Source organism: Dermacentor albipictus, chromosome 1 (genome assembly GCF_038994185.2).
Source record: "Dermacentor albipictus isolate Rhodes 1998 colony chromosome 1, USDA_Dalb.pri_finalv2, whole genome shotgun sequence".
Classification (NCBI taxonomy): domain Eukaryota; kingdom Metazoa; phylum Arthropoda; class Arachnida; order Ixodida; family Ixodidae; genus Dermacentor; species Dermacentor albipictus.
In genome coordinates, this window is record NC_091821.1 from 152,631,230 (window position 1) to 152,650,511 (window position 19,282).

The 19,282-nt window shown below is 43.8% G+C and overlaps 1 protein-coding gene across 2 annotated transcripts in view; it reads right to left on the reverse strand.

Annotated features, from left to right (window-relative positions):
* Window positions 1–19,282, reverse strand: part of LOC135902982 (uncharacterized) — a 113,902-nt gene that overhangs the window by 89,215 nt on the left and 5,405 nt on the right. For both annotated transcript variants that reach the window (XM_065433310.1, XM_065433312.1), the window contains exons 2-3: window positions 16,603–17,683; window positions 8,484–8,656 (exon numbers count right to left, since the gene is read on the reverse strand). In XM_065433310.1, the coding sequence (XP_065289382.1) occupies window positions 8,484–8,656; window positions 16,603–17,572 (1,143 nt within the window). In that variant the 5' untranslated portion in view covers window positions 17,573–17,683. The remainder of the gene's footprint in view (window positions 1–8,483; window positions 8,657–16,602; window positions 17,684–19,282) is intronic.

Consider the following 19,282-nt stretch of genomic DNA (forward strand, 5'->3'; position numbering starts at 1 on the left):
TCTTCTGTAATACATTGTTTCACACTTTGCAAAAGGGGACCTTGGGACAATTAATAATACCGGTGTCACACGTACACTTCTGGTGGCGATCGGGGCCGATCCGGATCGGATTTACCGATCGCGATCAACAATCGTCGTTGCTACGCGGTCCAACGCTCCGGATCGAATCATTATCTTCTGCTGATCGTTGGTAACTCTCAGAACTGCATAATATGGTTAAACTTGCACAATATTTCTATTTTGCAGTTTATTTTAGCTGATAAAAATTTTTACCTTTTTTATTGAGTGGCCCTTACTTTTCTCTTTTTAGCCTTTTTAGAATATTGCGCTAGAGGGCGGAGATGTCAGCCAACGCGATCGCGATCAATAGGCCTGATGGCGATTCACGGATCGTAATTGCCGGATCCGGAGTCCGTATGATCGTAATCGCAAGTTACCATGTCGCAACACTCGATCCGGATCAAGTTCAATGCGGATCGGCCTCAGCCGATCGCGATCAGCAGTGTACTTGTGACACTGGTATAAAACAGATCTTCCACATCTACACTAAACGCAACTAGATGCTGAATGTTGCCACCAGAAAGGAATTGAACCACGATTCCACAGCTAGGAGCTAAGTATAGATAATTCGCATCCAAACCCGGCAATAGCATCTGCAAATAGGAAAACACCGCACTGCCAAGTACCACGTTCTGATACAACGCTCCTAAAACACATATCATGCTTATGGGACTTCATTGCAAAGAACACTTCGAAAGTCAAGCCCTTAGCCCTCTTTACTTCCTTTAGAACTTTGTTTGAGTTGTGGCCGACTCAGCAAGGCACAAGCTGTTTCCTTCAACTTGAACACGTTGAAATCAACAGATTTAGAATTCTTTCCGATGGCAGAAGACTCTCTTTCCGAAAAGAAGCAAATGGGTATGATCGCAAAAAAAATCTTCCTTGTCGGACACTATAGGTCTTAAATTGTTATTCACCATGAACTCCACCATCGATGAGAGCTGATTTTTTTGTGGTAGTACTCTGGGACGCACTGTTTGAATGTACCACTGTCGACAGTGCACCTAGTCCTGTCCTCTTCTTGCACAAGGCGTGTAACCGTCCTTGTCAGCGACACTTTCTCAAAGCGATGCAGCGTCGGCTCTCGGCAGAACTTTGGCCCGCGGCTCAGTAGCTTTCTGTGGCACTCGAGAACCTGAACATTCCCCCAATATGAGCAGTTCCCCTTCCTTTCTTTTGGGCTTGTTTATCTTGCGCATCATGACACGATCACACAGGAGATAGCCGAGGTTTATTACATGCGTTGTAGTCAAACATTTGTATCATTGTTCAAAGAAGAGCTGGATTTCATGCGCACCCTGTGATAATGTATATATCATTTCTGTTTGGTTCCGTTTTTTGTGTACTAAAGCTTCTTGTTTTCTTCCAATAAACTTCAGTTGAAAGTTGGTGTCTGTCTTCCTTCTTCATTCTTGTGTTTCTTCCAAGTTGGCGCTACTTAAGACCATGCTTAGTATAAGCCAACTAGCCAAATTTTTCGTTCTATTACGCCCGTAACTTCAGGTTTGCGGCTTACGTTGAGCATTGCCAACAAATGATCAATACAATGACTGGTCTCAGTATCCTGCTGACGCGAAGATGGATTGCTGGGCATGACATATAACCACATGCGCACGCATCCGTGCACGCAGGATTCTGTAAGAGACCTCGCTTTCCTCAATTATGTGACTTAACAGATCAAGCGTTTAAAAGACTTAATCTCGATTCACACTGATCAGCTATTCGGAGGGTTAATTACTCCCGTACAGTTTTCATCTCAGTTAATTTCCTCAGTTAATTTCCCGTACAGTTTTCATCTCACCTTTTTTCAAATACTATATTTTGATAAAAATTATGGAAAAATGACATTCGATTCGAAAATCTTGCTATTCAAATAAAAACTCTTTGTTGCAGACGGACGGCACGATTTGGAACATGTAGGAAAAGCTAGAAACGCAAGTCAGTCTTATAGAATGCGCATGTTTTTTTATAAAAAAATAACAAATGTGGGTCTCACGCCAGCATTCATAACTTAAACTTAGCTCAACGTAACGATGCAATTTTAGCAATCACATACAGAGGCATTCATCTATGCAATGAGCCAAAACTAGTGAGATCAGGAAAACCCTGGGAGCGCAATAATAATAATAATAATAATAATAATAATAATAATAATAATAATAATAATAATAATAATAAAAGAATACAGGCTCTTCAGAACTGATGTATGCCTTGCTATAAAATGGAACCAGATTACAAGTTGTCGTAAGATTTTATTCTTGGTGGTTCATTGCACGGCCAACTATGCAGAAAATAAATGTACAAAGCTGCATTTAAGAATCTTTATTATAAAAAGAGTTATGCTTGTTGGTACATAAAAGAACTACAGAAAGAAACGGGTTTCTGTGAAAATCAATAAAAAATATTTGAAACACCTGTATGGTTTACAAAAACTATTCAGGAGAGCTAAAGTTTCCCCCAGATTCGTAGCTCGTCTCCTCTTTATTCTTGTTTTTGGCTAATTTTGTCCGTGAGGCCTCTGGTGTCTTTCTTTTGCGTATTTTTTCTTCATTTCTGTCTTCTTTTTTTGTTTTTTGCTCGTTGTGCAGCATCAGTACGGTAGCGCGAAAGCTTCGCATTGAGTGGCTGGCGATTTGGGGGACAACATTTAGTTTTGTAAAGGCCAGGTTCTGTTATAACTTGTTTCAGCTTTCAGAATATTAAGTCTGCTCTCGTTATTGACGAAATTATTCAGAACGTGACATAAAGCAAACTTGAGAGTCGGACTGCTCACATATACAGGTATCGGTGTCTTTGGTTATGCCCTTTGCCAATTCGTATCACTGAAGCACGCTTCCAGAGCTAGACAACGTTTGACAGAATTCCAAAATCTACGAATGTTTCCTGCCAGTGCAGAGCTTGACTCTTGTATCCTGCAGCCGCCCTCCGCATAAATCACCGAGTTTTAATGTACTTCCTGAAGCTATCCCGTCACCGGGTCCTCGCGCAGTGTGGTTTGTGTGTACCGATTCCCGGCAAACTTTTGTTTGTCTCGCCTTTGCATTCCGAACTTTGTGATTACTAGTATAAATGATAAAACTACAACGTACAAAGACAACAAATAACTTCACTCATATGTTCTTTGGACGGACGTGCAAGAAGCCTGGAGAGTGTAAACAACCTGTTTCAAACGAAGTGCCCTCACAAACGTAGTGCGTCCCCCAGCCTATGTTCATCACACATGGAAACGTGCTACACATGCTTTTAAAGGGCAACTGCAACGAAATTTCACTTTGGTTAAATTGGCTATGAATGAGTGGCTTACACCACTGAAGCAATCTCGTCAAACTTGAATGGCTAATAAATGTCTATTTTTTATTATGAGATCTTAAATGGTATCTAAGAAGAAGACGCGGGCAGCTGGTGGTGGGCGCATTGACGTTAAGTCCCAGCACGTCGCCTCCAAGATTATTCAGCACGCCACGGGCTCCGCATAATCGGTCATGCTGAGGAGCCACGCATTTTAGGTCATGCGTCGCTTCCGGAGAGAGGTAAAGGCGTTTTTTTTTCCAGTTTAGATATTAAAAGCGGCTGTTTTCGCGAGCTTTTCGCGATACATCTATTCACAGTTTAAACGCAAAATTTTAAGCGCAAGCTCCTCTATACGTATATACAATATTTGAAAATTAAGCTTCATATGGTATCCAACGTTTCGTTGCAATCGGCCTTTCAGCCCTTATAACGGATTTGAACATTAACGTTTAAGAAGACAAGAAAATTTTAAGCGATACGGGCGTTTTTATGCTACAAATGAAACCGCTACCTCCACTTTCGGTTTCACAGACACTGGGTGTGGTTATAAGTTTCACCATATTTTCAAAGAAACAATTCGGGAACATAACCTTTGCTGGAAAATGTTCTCCAACGAAGAGAAAAAAAAATGGGATGTCAACTTAGCTTCATGCCTTACAAACGAATTCGGTGTTCTCTTTCATAGTGCTCACGACTCTATGCGTAGCCTAGAATGCAGTTAGCATGCAGCAATATTTTCAGCGTGTCTTTCAAATTAAATTACATGCGGGAGAAGCACCTAAGTACCATTTTCTAGAAGTGATATGTTTCAAAGAGACGCTGTTGACAAGGTAAATGCGCTAAACGTTAGCATTTAGGGCAACACGCATAACCTCGCATTTGTTTAAATTCAGCTTCATTAACTATTATTTGCACCTGTTAGATAAACTAATAATATTGCATTGAAGTGTCGTAATATCAATGTTGCTATGAAATTCACGTAAGTTTTCACAATCGTCGGCCAAGACTAATCGAAGACACAACGGGGAGGAAGGTACACAAAAGGTCCAAGGGCGTACCTTGTGGAACGCACTGCAATGTAGCAAACAAGGAGTTGTGACCATTTTCACTAACAACGAAATGCCAAACTTTCGATTCAGCGCACAAGGTTCGCGCCGAGAAGTAGCAGGCAACGGTATACTTTATTAAAGCGCCTTCTGATTAAGGCCCAAGAAATGCAGTCTGCGCAGTATGACTCACAAGGGATTCCAGTTTTCCAGTACGTATGAATATGAAGGCTAAAAAGTGTCAAAGAATCACTGAACATTTTTCAGTTAATATGATGGAACTAAAATGAGAAGTGATACAAAAAATTTACCACTGACAGAATCACAGCCAAAAGAGAAGCTGCCTTGTAGTGAATTAATTAGCTATAGCAGCACCAGACACTTCCGCTGCGGCATGGCCACGTCAATTTGGTGCAATTCATAGAAGTTTTTAACAAATGTGTCTTTCTGTAGTGCAGCACAATGGTTGCTAGACAGGTTTTCAAAGCACAATAAAAGCTTTTTTAACATAGACAGCAAAGCGTTAAATTATGCTTAGCAAGTTTAAGTGTTGCGTGAGCATCAGAAGTTGACCCATACCTAGCCCACCTGAGGTTGGTTGGCGACTGTTTAGTTAAACGGCAAAACGCTTCTTTCAGTGTTGCATAAGCGTTTGAGATACCTGTTATACTACGGGGCTCGTGGATTATGGATTTGCGATAATGATCCGCTTTGGGATGCACTTGTCCCTGCTTTCTAACAGTTCCGAGTTAACTTGATCAGGACGGTTATCGAACTCTTCTGAGAAGTAGTCAGGAAATCTACAGTTTGTTATTAATGATTTCAAGTACAGCTCTTTCGCAGCAAAATATTTTTTTTTCTCTCAATTTATCAATCTTAGGATTAGTTCTGTTAAAGTAAAAGATCAGTCATATGTGATCACTTATTGTAGGTAGGTATGTAATCTCCGATACAAAATCGGAGATAGTTGTGAGTAATCGATCAAGGATATTCGGAGCATTATAGAGACGCTGGTAGCATTTTTATAGCTTAGCAATTGCCCCAAAACCCGCCACGGTTTTTCAGTGGCTATGTCATTCTGCTGCTGCATACGAGTTCGTATAGGTTCGATTCTCGAACGCTGTGGTCGCATTCCGAAAGGCACGGGATCAAAACCGCGCGTGTACCAACCATTGGGTGCGCGTTAAAGGAACGCGGCCGGTCACGATTAATCCACAATCTCCTCAAATGAGCGTCATTATCAAAGTAAAAATTGAAGGACGCTTAAGCTTCGCCTTCAAGAGTGGAACGCGACAGCGTTCCCGTCGACCCGCCAAGGGGTGTAAGACAATGGGCTACAGGGCAGCCATCACTTACGAGGCGGCCCGCATCGGACGCGGTGAGCGTCGAGCCATATGGTCGAGCAACGCAGCGTTCGGCGCAGCAACGAAACGTGCGCCTGAGCAAGCGGAACGAACCAAAGAACTCGGTATCTCGGAGGGGGAAATGATGCACGCCAGCCAAACGTCGTGATCGGCACGGGCAGAGAGATAGACAGATAGTGATCTAAAGAAAGGAAGGACGCTTGATTCTGGAGAGGGAGCAAGGCGAAGCGTTGTCAGGGGAGAGTCCGCGCCGGGCCGCCGGGACCCACCCCGCACAGCTCCAATGCGCGCGTGGCGCGCCATCTGTCGGGGCAGCGCCGTACATGGAGAGGAGGGGGCCTTCTGTGTTTGCCGCAAGGTGGCTCTGCGTGTGCGGAAAGCGCAGAAGGAATGCAGCAGAAACGCATTTCGCTACTCGTGTAATTGCGACTTCTGTAAGTTACATGTTCATAATTACCGATATACACCGCAGTATAACTTTCCACGGCTCGTTTCGAAGGCAACACCGCATTCACTAGAGGCGCGTTTGTACCGCTTGGAAGCATCGAACTCGTGGCTGAGTGGTAGCGTCTCTGTCTCACACTCCGGAGACCCTGGTTCGATTCCCACCCAGCCCATCTTGGAAGTTGCTTTTTATTTATGAAGTGCCTGCCGTGATTTATCGCTCACGGTCAACGCCGCGGAAGCCGACGCCAACACCGACGCCGACGACACCGGCTTTTCTGCGACACGAGCTCCTTAACGCTATCGCGTTAAAACTTTGATTTGGGCTAGTCGGTTCATGGTTATTCAAAAGGCGCAGCGCGACTGGGAAGGAGGCAAAGAACCGCAAACCACACAAAATTTCTAAGGAAAGCAAGAGACAGGACCGAGCGAGAAATCGTAGAAGCTTTTTTTATTATTAAAAGATCGCCGGACAACTGCGTCAGCAAGCCATCCATATTTTTGAATGACCCTGAGATCGAGTTTCTTGAAGGTTTTGTTTAGGTCTTAAATGTTTCTCCCCCTTTTAAAGGTGTTCTTTTCTTTTTTCGTCACAGAAGCTTGCTCAAACCAAGTGTGTGGATACCTTGTTTTGTGCGCATGTTCCTTGTTTTCATTATCATTTTTTCTGCACAGTGACTTCGCCTTAGCCCTAAGCATCGAGATACGTGACGATAGTAAACTATGTTCGATGAACATATATTGTTCTTACTGTTTCTATTGATTTAGCAATGCATTCTTAAACGTTTGCGGTATCTCGTTTTTGGTTGATCAAATATTTGACCATATCTGTGTTAACTGCGGTGTTATATGGCAAGCCTTTTGCGCATAAAGTAAGCCGGTTTAGGTCCAAATAAAACCTGCTGTTGGTCAGCGCTTGTGATGTGGTTTGTGTTTCTTTGTCTCCGTCCCAGTCACGCTGCGCCTCTTGAATAGCCATTATCAAGCCACGATCTCGGTCGCTTCGTGCTTGTCCGACGGTGAGGAGTAAGCAGTCACTTCAGTCAAGGGGGTCCAGTAAGAGCGTGACAGTTGCTCTCTTCGGCAGTTCAGTTTCGCTTAAATTCTATGTGAAATTGGGCGGAATTCATTGAGCTTTAAAATTTGTCACGTCAATTTTTTTTGCGTTTCTGGAACCGGTTATGAGCTCCTCGGACGATGGGCTTCATGTATTTCATACACAGACCAATCATGTGACTTGTTCGGCTAAAAAGTTCATTGGTCTAGTTCGCATAACTATTTATCCCATTTCTATCTCTTGTTATATTTTATTTTACGCCTCTGTGACAGTAGCAATCCCGAGGAAATCGCTTAATTATTGCATCCTCCCTATATTTTAAAGAAATTTTGATCGCATATTATGAAACGCTAGTCAAGAACTCAGCAAGTGCCGAGAATAATTTTCACACGCGATCTGTCTTCCATTTGCTGAAGACGCCGATTGTATTAAGTTACTTCGGGCGGCTGTTCATTTCTTGACTTCTTGAACTATGGGAATTGTTTTTTGAACGTGAACGAACTGGTCAATTGTATTGCTATTTTTTTTAATACTTTTGTGTGTGTCACTACTAGACTCAATGATAGTGTGCCCCTTCTTGATGGTTTTATTATCGGCAGCCAGTTCGAGCTGCCTTTCGAGAGGGGGCTGCGGGCCTCGTCAAGCTGCCTACTGGAGCAGCTTTTACTTGCAGCCTCCTCCATCAAGTAGATGGAAATAAAGCTATTCTATTCCTTTCTTTTCTTTTCTTTTGTAACTTTGCAATGAGTGACAGAGCATGTGTTTGAGTTATAACTGGAACATAATTTTATCTGGTCAGCTAGATTCATCAGGCAGTGTTTCAATGTGCCAAACCACTGATAAGAACTTGGGAGGCCCCGGGTGTTTTTCGACATCCCCGGAACGCAACGGCAATAAAGCCACAGAAAAACAGTCGCATGCCAGTCTCGGACGAGACCCGTGGTCACGGGAACAGCAACAGGTTTTAGCTTCTTTTAGTGCACGATGAGAGGGCCGCACACCTACACGATAAAAAAAAACACATTTTTTCAACAAATTGTGGTGCCACTGCTCCCGTGCCTCGGCAAGTAAGCGCTCGAGGTTTTCAGACACTGAGGCGTGTAGTATCCACGCGGGCATATATATATTCCGGTCGCGCGGCCCAAGAAAGATGGCCCGTACTTTTATCGACGTCTCAATAACTACGCGGCTCGCACCACGACAGAAGCACGTGGCACATACCTCTGGACAGGTGAAGTTCGTGCTGGCTGCGGTGTCCGGCCAATTTTCGTCCTTGATGGGCAACCGTTCCGGCTGGATGACCTCCTCACGGGGCTTGGACGACTGCTGTTGTTGACCGTCAATCGGGCCCGCCTCCACCACGCTTGGAGCGCGATTGTCACTCTGGACAGCCTCTGCGCCACCATGCAAAGAGGGGCGCCTCAGTTTCAGTTTCAGTTTCAGTTTATTATTCGTGCATAACAATTTGTTACAAAATATGGTATACAGACAAGGGTCCCAAAGTCAGACTGCACCGGGACCCTTGGATTAGAAGTTATAAAAAGAAATAAAGCGGTATACAGAGCAGAGAAACAAATCATGAAATAAGCAAAATATAACCAAGAAACTGAGTGACGACACACATAAAAAACAAAAGAGGAAAGATGCACAATCAATGGTAATTCCACAGCTTCTAAATAGCAAAATGACATTGTAGGAAATTAATCAGACAGCAAATAATTCTTGAGTTCAATTTGAACGAGTACAAGGTAGTTGACAACTTAATGGAATGTGGAAGACTGTTCCAAAGTTTAAGCGCGCAAAAAGAGGAAGCCATCTTTCCGTAATTAGTATGACATAAAGGCAACAAAAAATTTCCTTGTGCTGCAAACCTTGTGTTATTGGGATTAAAAAGGAGATCAGAACTAACAAAGTTGTAAGAAACTTGTTGAGTTAGTAATTTGAAAAATATTATCACTGAATGATAGTTAAACAAATCAGTAACTTGAAGAATGCGGTTTGTACGCAGTTGTGAAGAGGCGTTAGAGAAAAAATGGCTTCGCGTTATAATGCGGATAGCCTGATTTTGAATGTGCTGAATAGAGGAAAGATGACAATGATAAGTATTGCCCCAAGAAGCGATACCGTAAATGATATGACTATGAATGAAAGCGAAGTATAACGACAATAATGCTTCTTCGGAAAAAAATGCACGTGATTTGAGTAGTGCTCTAATGCCAAATGCTGTTTTTTGTTTGATGTGTGCGATGTGGTTAGTAAACTTAAGGTGGGGATCTAATTTGATGCCGAGGAAAGAAACACAAGTGGAGGCAGGAATGTCATGCCCATTCAGAGTTATGGTCGGAGAGCAAGGTAAATGTCTCTGTGATGATTTAAATAACATGAATTGCGTTTTCGTAGGGTTTATAACTAGAAAATTGGTGTTACACCATTCAGCAATTTTTGACAGATCACTGTTTAGTTTCAATGTTAGCGAAAGTAATGATTTATCCGAGAGGGCAACAGTCGTATCGTCGGCGTATAATATAGGTAGGGTATAATTAAGGCAGTCAGGTAAATCATTTATATAAATGGAAAATAATAGTGGACCTAAAATCGCGCCCTGAGGCACTCCTTGGTTAATAATCTTGCTTTCAGCGAAAGCCCCGCCTGCGTACACTGTTAATTCACGATTAAACAGATAACTTTTTAATAAATTAAGAGCTGGACCTGAAATGCCAACAGACTCCAGTTTAGTAAACAAAACTTTGTGGTTTATTGTATCAAAGGCTTTAGAAAAGTCTAAAAAGGCCGAGCCAACAAAGTACCCGAGATCAAGTGAATGTCGAATATAATCAATTAATGCTAGCAAAGCCAAGTTAGTCGAGCCTCCTGAACGAAAACCGAACTGACAGGGTTTCAGCAAGCTAAATTTGTTAAGGTAAATGTTAATACGACGAAGTATTAATTTTTCTACAACTTTACTAATTGAAGGTAAAACACATATGGGACGATAGTTCGCGACTTGAGCTTTGTCACCCTTTTTATGAACAGGAATGACTTTAGCTTTTTTTAGACTTCCAGGGAATATACCGGTCTTGAACATAAGGTTAATTAAGTTACTGAGAGCATCAGAAATAGTCGGAGCAACAAGCTTTAAATGAAATGCGGAAATTCCATCAAAACCAGGACTTGTGTCCTTTAGGTTGAAAATCTCAGTAAGGACTTCTTCAGATGTTACAGGAAACAAAAAGAAAGATTTATCGCATCGGCTCGTATGATAAACAGAAGGAACATGGGTAGTATTATGAATTTCATAAAAGTGATTACTGAACGCACGAGCAATGCTAGGCGGGTCAGTGATAGTCACATTATTGTAGATTACTTTTTCAATGGAACTGCCAGAACGCGGTACATTCAGAAACTCGTTGATAAGTTGCCATTGTTTTTTTTGGATGAAACTTATTTCTCATGAATTCATTTTCGTAATATTGCCTTTTAGATTTCTTCAATAAATTACTCAACATGTTGCAATATTTCTTATAGCGTAATGCTAAATTCACATTGAAAGGCTGTTTTTTAGTCTTCCTATACGTTTTCTTTTTTCCTCATGCTCACAAGTAGCCCATTAGTGATCCAAGGATTATGTGGAAATTTAAATTTCTTTTTGCACTTAACAGTGACAGTGTTAGCATGAATAGCTTTTAAAAGTAAAAAGCAAAATAACTGATGCGCTTCTTCTGGATTTAGTTTGGTAGCTATAACTGTCCAGTCAATTTTGTCAATTACATCAACAAAATTTATAATATCAAGACGAGACGTAAGATAACAGGGATCTGACCTAGGAGGGTTAGATTTGAATGTGACGAATACAGGGTAATGATCTGATATGTCTATGTCAATTACACCAGACTGGCATTCACTGGCATTCCTCAAGAATATGCACATTCGCTAAAAAAAAGTAACAAAGCCTGCATAGTCCGCAATGAGGGACGCCATAGTACGTCGTGGTTTCCACCAGGGGCTCGCAACATATCGCGAAATCAAATGCGTTTTTTGCATTCCAGCTCCCATCGGAACGAGGCTGAAGCGGCTGCGTTTAGAGCTCAGCAGCAGCAGAACGTACGTTCAATAAGCTGCGCTCTACACTCTAAAGACAGCTGCACCCTTTGGGGTGTATATTTGCCACACAAGAACAATCGTCATCTGTCTTGCCCGCATTTCCTTTAACGCTGCGGGCCCGGCACTTCCAAGTCACGAACGGCATGCGAGTTATCAGCATGACAGAGCATTCTCGACAGGAAGGTAGCGAGCGCAGCGTTTTCAAGAAAGGAAACGCAAGAAAGACAGATGAAGATAATTGTTGTGTAGCAGATATACACTTAATGAGAGCAGCATTCCGGGCCCAAGTCGGTAATCCATTACTCAAGTATTATTGCGCAACACAGAAAGACACGGACGTAAGAACACACACCAAGCGCAAATTTTCAACTAAATTTATTGTGCCTAAGAACTAAGTTTCTTGGAGGCGGCATCACATGACTCATAACTATGTTACACGAATGTGCAGTTCGTTTTCTGCAGTTCAGTCTATACTGCTTCACATATATAAACCGATTCAGTGGCACAATAAATTTAGTTGAAAATTTGTGCTTGGTGTGTGTTTTTCTCTTACGTCCTTGCCTTTTTTTGTTGCGCAATAATACTTGAGAAATATACACACCAAAGGGTGCAACTGTTTTTAGAATGTGTACACTCTTAGAATAATTTACATCCTTTGGGGCTTATCTTGTCCCACAACGATAATCATCATCTGTCTTGCCCGCGTTTCCTTTCTTTAACGCGGCGAGCCCGGTACTTCCCAGTCACGAACGGCATGCGCGTTATCAGTGTCACGCAGCATTCTCGACAGGAAACTAGCGAGCGCCGAGTTTTCAGGAAAGGAAACGCAAGCAAGGCAGATGACGATTATCGCTGTGGGACAAATTTACACCCCAAAAGGTGCAACAGTTTTGAGAGTGTATACTGCAGCGATACATAGTAGACTCTTTAAAATGTTTACACCCCTTTGGGGCGTACACTCTTAAAACGGTTGCACCCTTTGGGGTGTATATTTGTCCCACAACAATAATCGTCATCTGCCTCGCTCGCGTTTCCTTTCCTGAAAACTCGGCGCTCGCTACTTTCCTGTCGAGAATGCTGCGTGACACTGATAACGCGCATGCCGTTCGTGACTGGGAAGTACCGGGCTCGCAGCGTTAAAGAAAGGAAACGCGGGCAGCACGGATGACGATTATTGTTGTGGGACAAGATACGCCCCAAAGGGTGTACATTCTTCTAAGAGTGTATCTTGTCCCACAAAGATAATCGTCATCTGTCTTGCTTGCGTTTCTTTCTTGAAAACTCAGCGCTCGCTACTTTCCTGTTGAGAATGCTGCGTCACGCTGATAACGTGCAAGCTGTTGGTGACTTGGAAGTACCGGGCTCGCAGCGTTAAAGAAAGGAAATGCTGGGCAAGACAGATAACGATTATTGTTGCGGGACAAGATACGACCCAAAGAGTAAAATTTTCTAAGAGTGTATATTTGCTGAAACAAAAAGGAAAAAAAGAAAGCCTCAACCAAGTGTCGGCGGTAAAAAAAACAAGGTCGACGTATGTACATGGTGGGCCAAGTGATTCGATGATTTGTTATATCTCTCTATAGTGTCTCTTTTTCACGTTAATTTTTCACTTATGTCGTACCTTATTCTTATTGAATTTCACGCGCAATTACGTGGACCTTGTCTTATTTAGCGTCGACACTTGGTTTACTTTTTCTTTGTTTGACCAAGAGCCCAGGTCGGCTGATCTTGGAGAATGTGCAATCTGTGATGCTACGTGGTTAATTTTCGACTGTACTGGTGCTAATTACAGCCATACTGTTAATTTTAGCTACTCTGCGACTAATTTTCGTTTCTTGTGGGCACCGCAGAAGCTGCGTTCCAGACACATCTGCCACGCGCGGGCACTGCTTACTCTAAGCGAACTCGCTTCATTTCCCAAAAGTCTGACTTTTGCCATACGGTGGCTTTGCCTCAATATAATTCTACACAAGGTGATGCACTCTTTCCGGGGGTAAAGTGCAATGTGGTTCATTTCCTACTATATTGGCGCCAATTACGCCCGTACCGTCAATTTTACATAGTCGACGACTAATTATGGCCCCTTGAGAACTACGTTTTGATACCCCTTGCCAATCGCTACGACGCCATGACGGAACGAAAGGGTTGTTTTTTTTTCTGGAACAAGATACGCTGATACACCAAATACGTGTGAAGTCAGCTAAGAATACCTTGTCTTCAAAATTACACGACGGTTAGAAGTGCGTACCGCGGATGTTTAAGCGTTAGGTATGGTGCGGGCTAAGCGTTTTCATGCCCGATCTCAAGCTCGTCCAATTGCTTGGGGGTCTGAAGGTCCAGCTTCCTACATGACATTTCAGTGTAAATGATGTTTTATGGCGTTCTGGTTTAAAGTAATACGCTCCTATCCGATGCCCTAGTGTTCGCCAGCTTTCTAAGCGTTCACACACTGGCGCAGCCGGGCGCGCAGCGCGCCGAGCGAGCCACAGCCGTCGGCGTTCTCGTAAGCACATCCGTTTAACGCGACGCGGCAGCAAAGGGCCGCGACGTCACCTCCTCACAAAGAGAAATGCGAGGTGTGACCGCGCCGTGACAGAACTTCCACGATACTGCGGTCGCAATAGGTGTGTTTCGCCACCCATGATGCGCGGAGGGCAACAACACTTGGTGGTTTTCCAGAGAGCCAAGCTTTCGGTCACGTGACCGAACTGTCCCCTCTTATTGGCGGAAGCGCACACGTCATCTCGTGGGCTTCCACCAGAGAGGATAGTGGAGGAGGTTTGAGAGATGATAGAGGAGGTCTGAGTAAAGTAACAACACGAAACTGAGCAACGAGATAAATGCTAACGCTTTGAAATCGTCTGCGTCACGACTTGAAAGGCCAAACGAACCACGAGTGGTGATGCATTATACTAGGGGTCTCAAACAAGGCAATCCGTGGAAAGCGGGCCCACACGCGGCATGCAAAACCTTTGTATGCTGTCAACAAGGCCTTCTGCAGCCTAAGCTGCAAGCCTAAGCCCCAGTAAGTTCTCTCAACCCTCACCGGGATATACGGTATACGTTATAGCGTCGTCCTGTGGGAGCTGCGCATATATCGACGTAGCCCGATTCCCGACGAGAGTTTGCCACCCCTGTGCTTCCCGAATGGCGACAGACAAAAAAGAATGTTCCTGCAAGCGCTGTCGAAAAACTAATTTGCCGTCGAATCCCTTAAGCGTCATGCTCTTTAAATTTTTAAGCTGCGAAAATAAATAACAAATGGTGTTTGGGTCCAAGACTTAAAACTGCTAGCCAGAGAGCGTAAGAGTGCACACAAAGGAAACATTCATAAAGCACTTTTTTTTTCAAATGGTTTCTTTTTTCTTTCATTGCGACAATAATTATGCTGACAGTCCAGGCGCGTTGGCGCCACCGGCGTCGCCGTGCTGTCCCGCAGTGCGATGGCGCATGCGTGTCCCGTGCGCCGGCTCTTGGAGGTCACATTGATCTTCTGAGTTTCAGAAGCGCGACACATTGAAATAATGAAGGGAGCGGCAACACAAAGCCCGCACTGGCACTTCCTCATCGCATCAGCGTTGTGACCGCCAGTGCTCGAGGTCATATAATGAACTCTGTTCATGTGTGTCGTTGGACGCATGACACCACGTGTGTTTGGTTAGTAAGAGAATGTTCACTGCAATTTATACGGCCCACGGTATGACTACAAGTATGCTTCGTGTAATATTGTTATAACGTGCTTTCGTTGTCAATGCTTCGACCCTCGAGCGAAACTGCAACTTTTCAACAAATTTTTTATTATTTCCTCGTTTGTTTTTGCATAAGAAAGCAATCCAAAGAATGTTCTTAGTCCTTGAAAAGGAAATTGCATTTTTTTCGTATATCTCCAACTCAGCTGTGGTGCCGCTGGAGTTCGCATATTGCAAAAGTGGCTGCGCGTACGCTCATTATTGTTACTGTAGGTAATAATCTTGTTCATCAGAGAATATTCCATACCACGTGAGGTGAATACAATTACTAAAGTAGACAGCGTATTGGAGATAAAGCTAGCTTTTTCTGAAAGACAATATTCGCGACCGCACCAGTAAACATAAGAGCGACTCGCACATTTGCCTGTACGTTGCAATCGTGGGCTTGAGGATGTAGTCAGAGGTGGAGCCCTCTACACTTTACAAACGACTTGAGACAAGTGAAGTTCCGAAGTCCCTGTCCCCAAAATGTGAAGCAAGATACGCTGGAGTTCTACGTATTATTTCGCCAAAAGCCTTACTGTGAAACAACGCTCCACGGAACACCAATACATTTCCTGACACATTTTGGAAACGAAATGTACGGGCTTTGAGAACATACTAGCGTCAACTCGCGACTGCACTACAGAATACGCCCTAACGTTACTCTCCTAGAGCCGCTTAATTGTTAATTCGGCTCATGATGGTGCGTAATATGTACTTGCTGAGGACCGAACTGCTAATAAAATGTTCCATAAGTATGGGCTTTTAACCTCTCTTGCATACGGTCTCAATTTTTTCTTTTCTCATGTCATATTACACACGTGGCAGTTACGCATAGTCCCTCACTACAGCTTGATACAGTGCTCACCACGCTTGCCTGCAGACCGGTTTTTTGCCTCCCCTATGTGTTATGGTGTTTTTCACTGGTCGATCTGGAGCGGCTGCCGAAATTTTGGAGCAAGCACTCGGAAGTTCAACCATCTGAATCTGAAAGTGGAGAGCAGAAATGCTCCGTGGAGATTACGGAGCATATCGGAAGTTTTTTGCGCACATGTCACACAAACCGACTTCCGCTCGTGCAACCAAAGTCGCCATCCCTCAACGGGCGGAAGCGACGTATGCTTCTCGTCCTATTTCCGCCTGAATCCGCGCTTCGGCGGCGGAGCTAGTAGTGACAGCGATCCGGCGCGGAGGGAGTTGTTCCGAAACGACCAGTGGAAAGCGCGAACCCGCTCCAGATCGACCTGTGAAATCCGGATTCGCCGTCGCGGAGAAAAAAACACGAATTGTAAAGTATCCGTTCTTGTGGTCGTCAATGCAGCAAATATATATATATATATATATATATATATATATATATATATATATATATATATATATATATATATATATATATATATATATATATATATATATATATATATATATATATATATATTATAAACCGCTGACTTCAGGATTAACCACTCGGAACACACTGCACGAAAATTTAGGTTGGTTCGACATACCCAACGCTGCCGTCTTTACCGGCGGTGACGTCGCTGGCTTGTCTTGCTGCACCGGTGCCGGTTCTCCTGAAGTCTCAGGCAGCTTCTCATCGCCTTGCTTTGGAGCCGGTGCAAGAGCCGGGTCTTTTTGGTCAACTTTTTCGATAGGCTCTTTGAGAGCATTGGGAGATTTCTGGCCTTGAGGCTTGCCCGTCTGCTCAGGTGCGTCGACAACCCCGGCATCCTTCGAACTCGCTTTCACCTCCTGAACAGAAGCGTTGCTAGGCTCGCTAACCTCCACTGGCTTTACAGTTTTCCCGTCCGGCATCTTGTCCTCTGGAATTTTTGCCTCTGGTGCTTTCTGATCCGGCATCGTCGGCTCGGATGCTTTTTGTTTGAGATCCTTGTCTTCGGGCGCGCTTTCCTTATGATCTGGCACTTTGCTGGACGACGCGAGGTCTTCAGGAGGAGGCTGCTTCACGTCTGAGGTTCCTACAGGTTGCGTCAAGCTGGCTGTCGGGGTCAGTTTAGACGATTCAGACGCCTTGCCACTCTTGGAGCTCGGTTTTCTCTTCGATTTCTTAGCCTTGCTCTTGGAACCCCTGAGCTTCCTATATAGCTTGCTAAAGACACTTTTTCGCTTGACGCTCGAGCCCTTTCCACCTTTTCGGCGAGACTTGGAGGACTTCGATGTTTTATGGCTGCTCGGGGCATCCTTTTTCGAAGCTGCCTTTTGCTGGGGTGGTTTGGATTTCTTCGAGACTGGCTTACCCTCGGAGGGTGCCCCTGTGCCATCGCGTGATTTGTCGCCGCGTTTCTTTGCGGTGCGATCTTTCTTCTTCCCTGACTTGGACGCTCTCGAGGCGGACGGATCCTTTGACTTTGATCGTTTGGATGACTTTGTTCGCTTTTTCCCGTCTTCCTTGGTTTTTGCGCTAGCTTGTTTTTTGTCCTTGTTCGCCTTCTTGCCCTTGTTTTCTTTCGTGTTCATCGTGTTGCCGTTCACGTCTGTTCGAAGGCTTGCCTTTGCTGCTTGACACAATCAATAGTTCACCATTTAGTGACTTGCTTTCCTCTTTCCTGTGGTCCGTCGCCTCTTTACCTTGAAGAAGAAAAAGAGTTCGCATTTGATTTGTCGCGCTTGTTATCGTGTCAAAGTATATTCGGTGTCTATAAATAATTATGCGTATAATTTAAAGAAAACATCTAACCAGCATTTGAACACCTTTTGCAGGTCGTTAGATGCGAAGGCCAGTAGATTTGTAATCTTTTATTATGTTCCCTGATCTGTAGTCATGGGGACTCTTGTCAGAGAGAAAAAGAAACAGATGAAACAGGGAAGCTAGCTTCGCTTGAATCAGCGCTTGACCGTATAGACGCTGCATGTCTATACAGAAAATTACCCGATTTATCCGAACTTCTACATCAAATAATCAGATTTATGTATACTTTAGCTAAAAGAACTCAAAATTGGTCGTTTATTCTGATACATTTTGAAGACAAAAGAAACCATGTTATAAATCTACAGTTGGCTTTAACATGCCGTCAGCGGCACTTTGTGTGAGTCGACATCTAGGTTATTTATATATCAAGCACGTCCAATCAAGCATATTGACAAGCGTACTTGTTTATCTGTATTTAAAAAAGCATGAAGATGTATACGCGAATCAATATCAAACTTGCTCAGACGCAGTTGTAGTCTATAGGTGCGGAGGCAAAGAAGCTTGTTAACGTTCTCTGCCAGCTGTAGTCCCGTCATGAGACGTACAGAGCCATGGGCTCTCATATATAGCGTACGAAGCTAGGGTTAGAGGATAACTGACATGACATTTTTGGCGCCTTCTATTGTATGTGTGCGTGTTAAATGAAGATCCTGGACCTGTAAACCCTAGAAAAAAATTATGCAGACCAACGCACATGTTGGGATCTATCTGAAGCGAAGCTTTACTCAAGCGGTGTGTATTAAAATTCTATTCAACTGCCATTTGACGCACACCGTTGCGTTTAGTTTTATCCCATGCAACATGTACTCCCATGCAGTGTTTATGTTTATACACTACACTACTCACAAGCTGTGCCGAAATGTAAACTGTGAAACTTCGACGCAGCGATGTGATGAGGACGAAGGCGGTGTACAGTGCTCACGGAATGAAATGCGACGCGGAGCATTTAGTAGAGCCCTACATATGTGCAAAGTACGTGAGAGCAACACGTCATGTCGCTAGGAATTTGGTCACCAAAGGTGACGAGGACTCCGATATAAGTGTACGCGCCAGAATTACGTCGATGTGACGCGAACTGCAGCCGGTTGAAACGAAAGTATGCGCATTACTTAGCCCTAAATTGACGCGCTTCATTCCGTGAGCACTATACATGATGTTTATCGCGGGAAGAATACTGATTAAATGTGTATGCCCAGAGAACTACGACACCACGTAAATGCATTTAAGCATTATTTGTGTTATGGCCAATCCTACATCGGGCCGCGCAGCGAGCATGGCTAGACGACCGGTCGAACCGGAGTGAGGGCCAAAATGTCGGCATATTCTGCTACCACGTGACCACCTTCTGTGCCATCACGCTATGACACGAACATCTCCTGGGAAGCGAAACCGCTACTGGGCCCATATTCACAAAAAGCTCTTACCCTAAAATTGTTCGTAAGAGAAAAATTCAGCCAGTGGTGACGATAGACATGCCA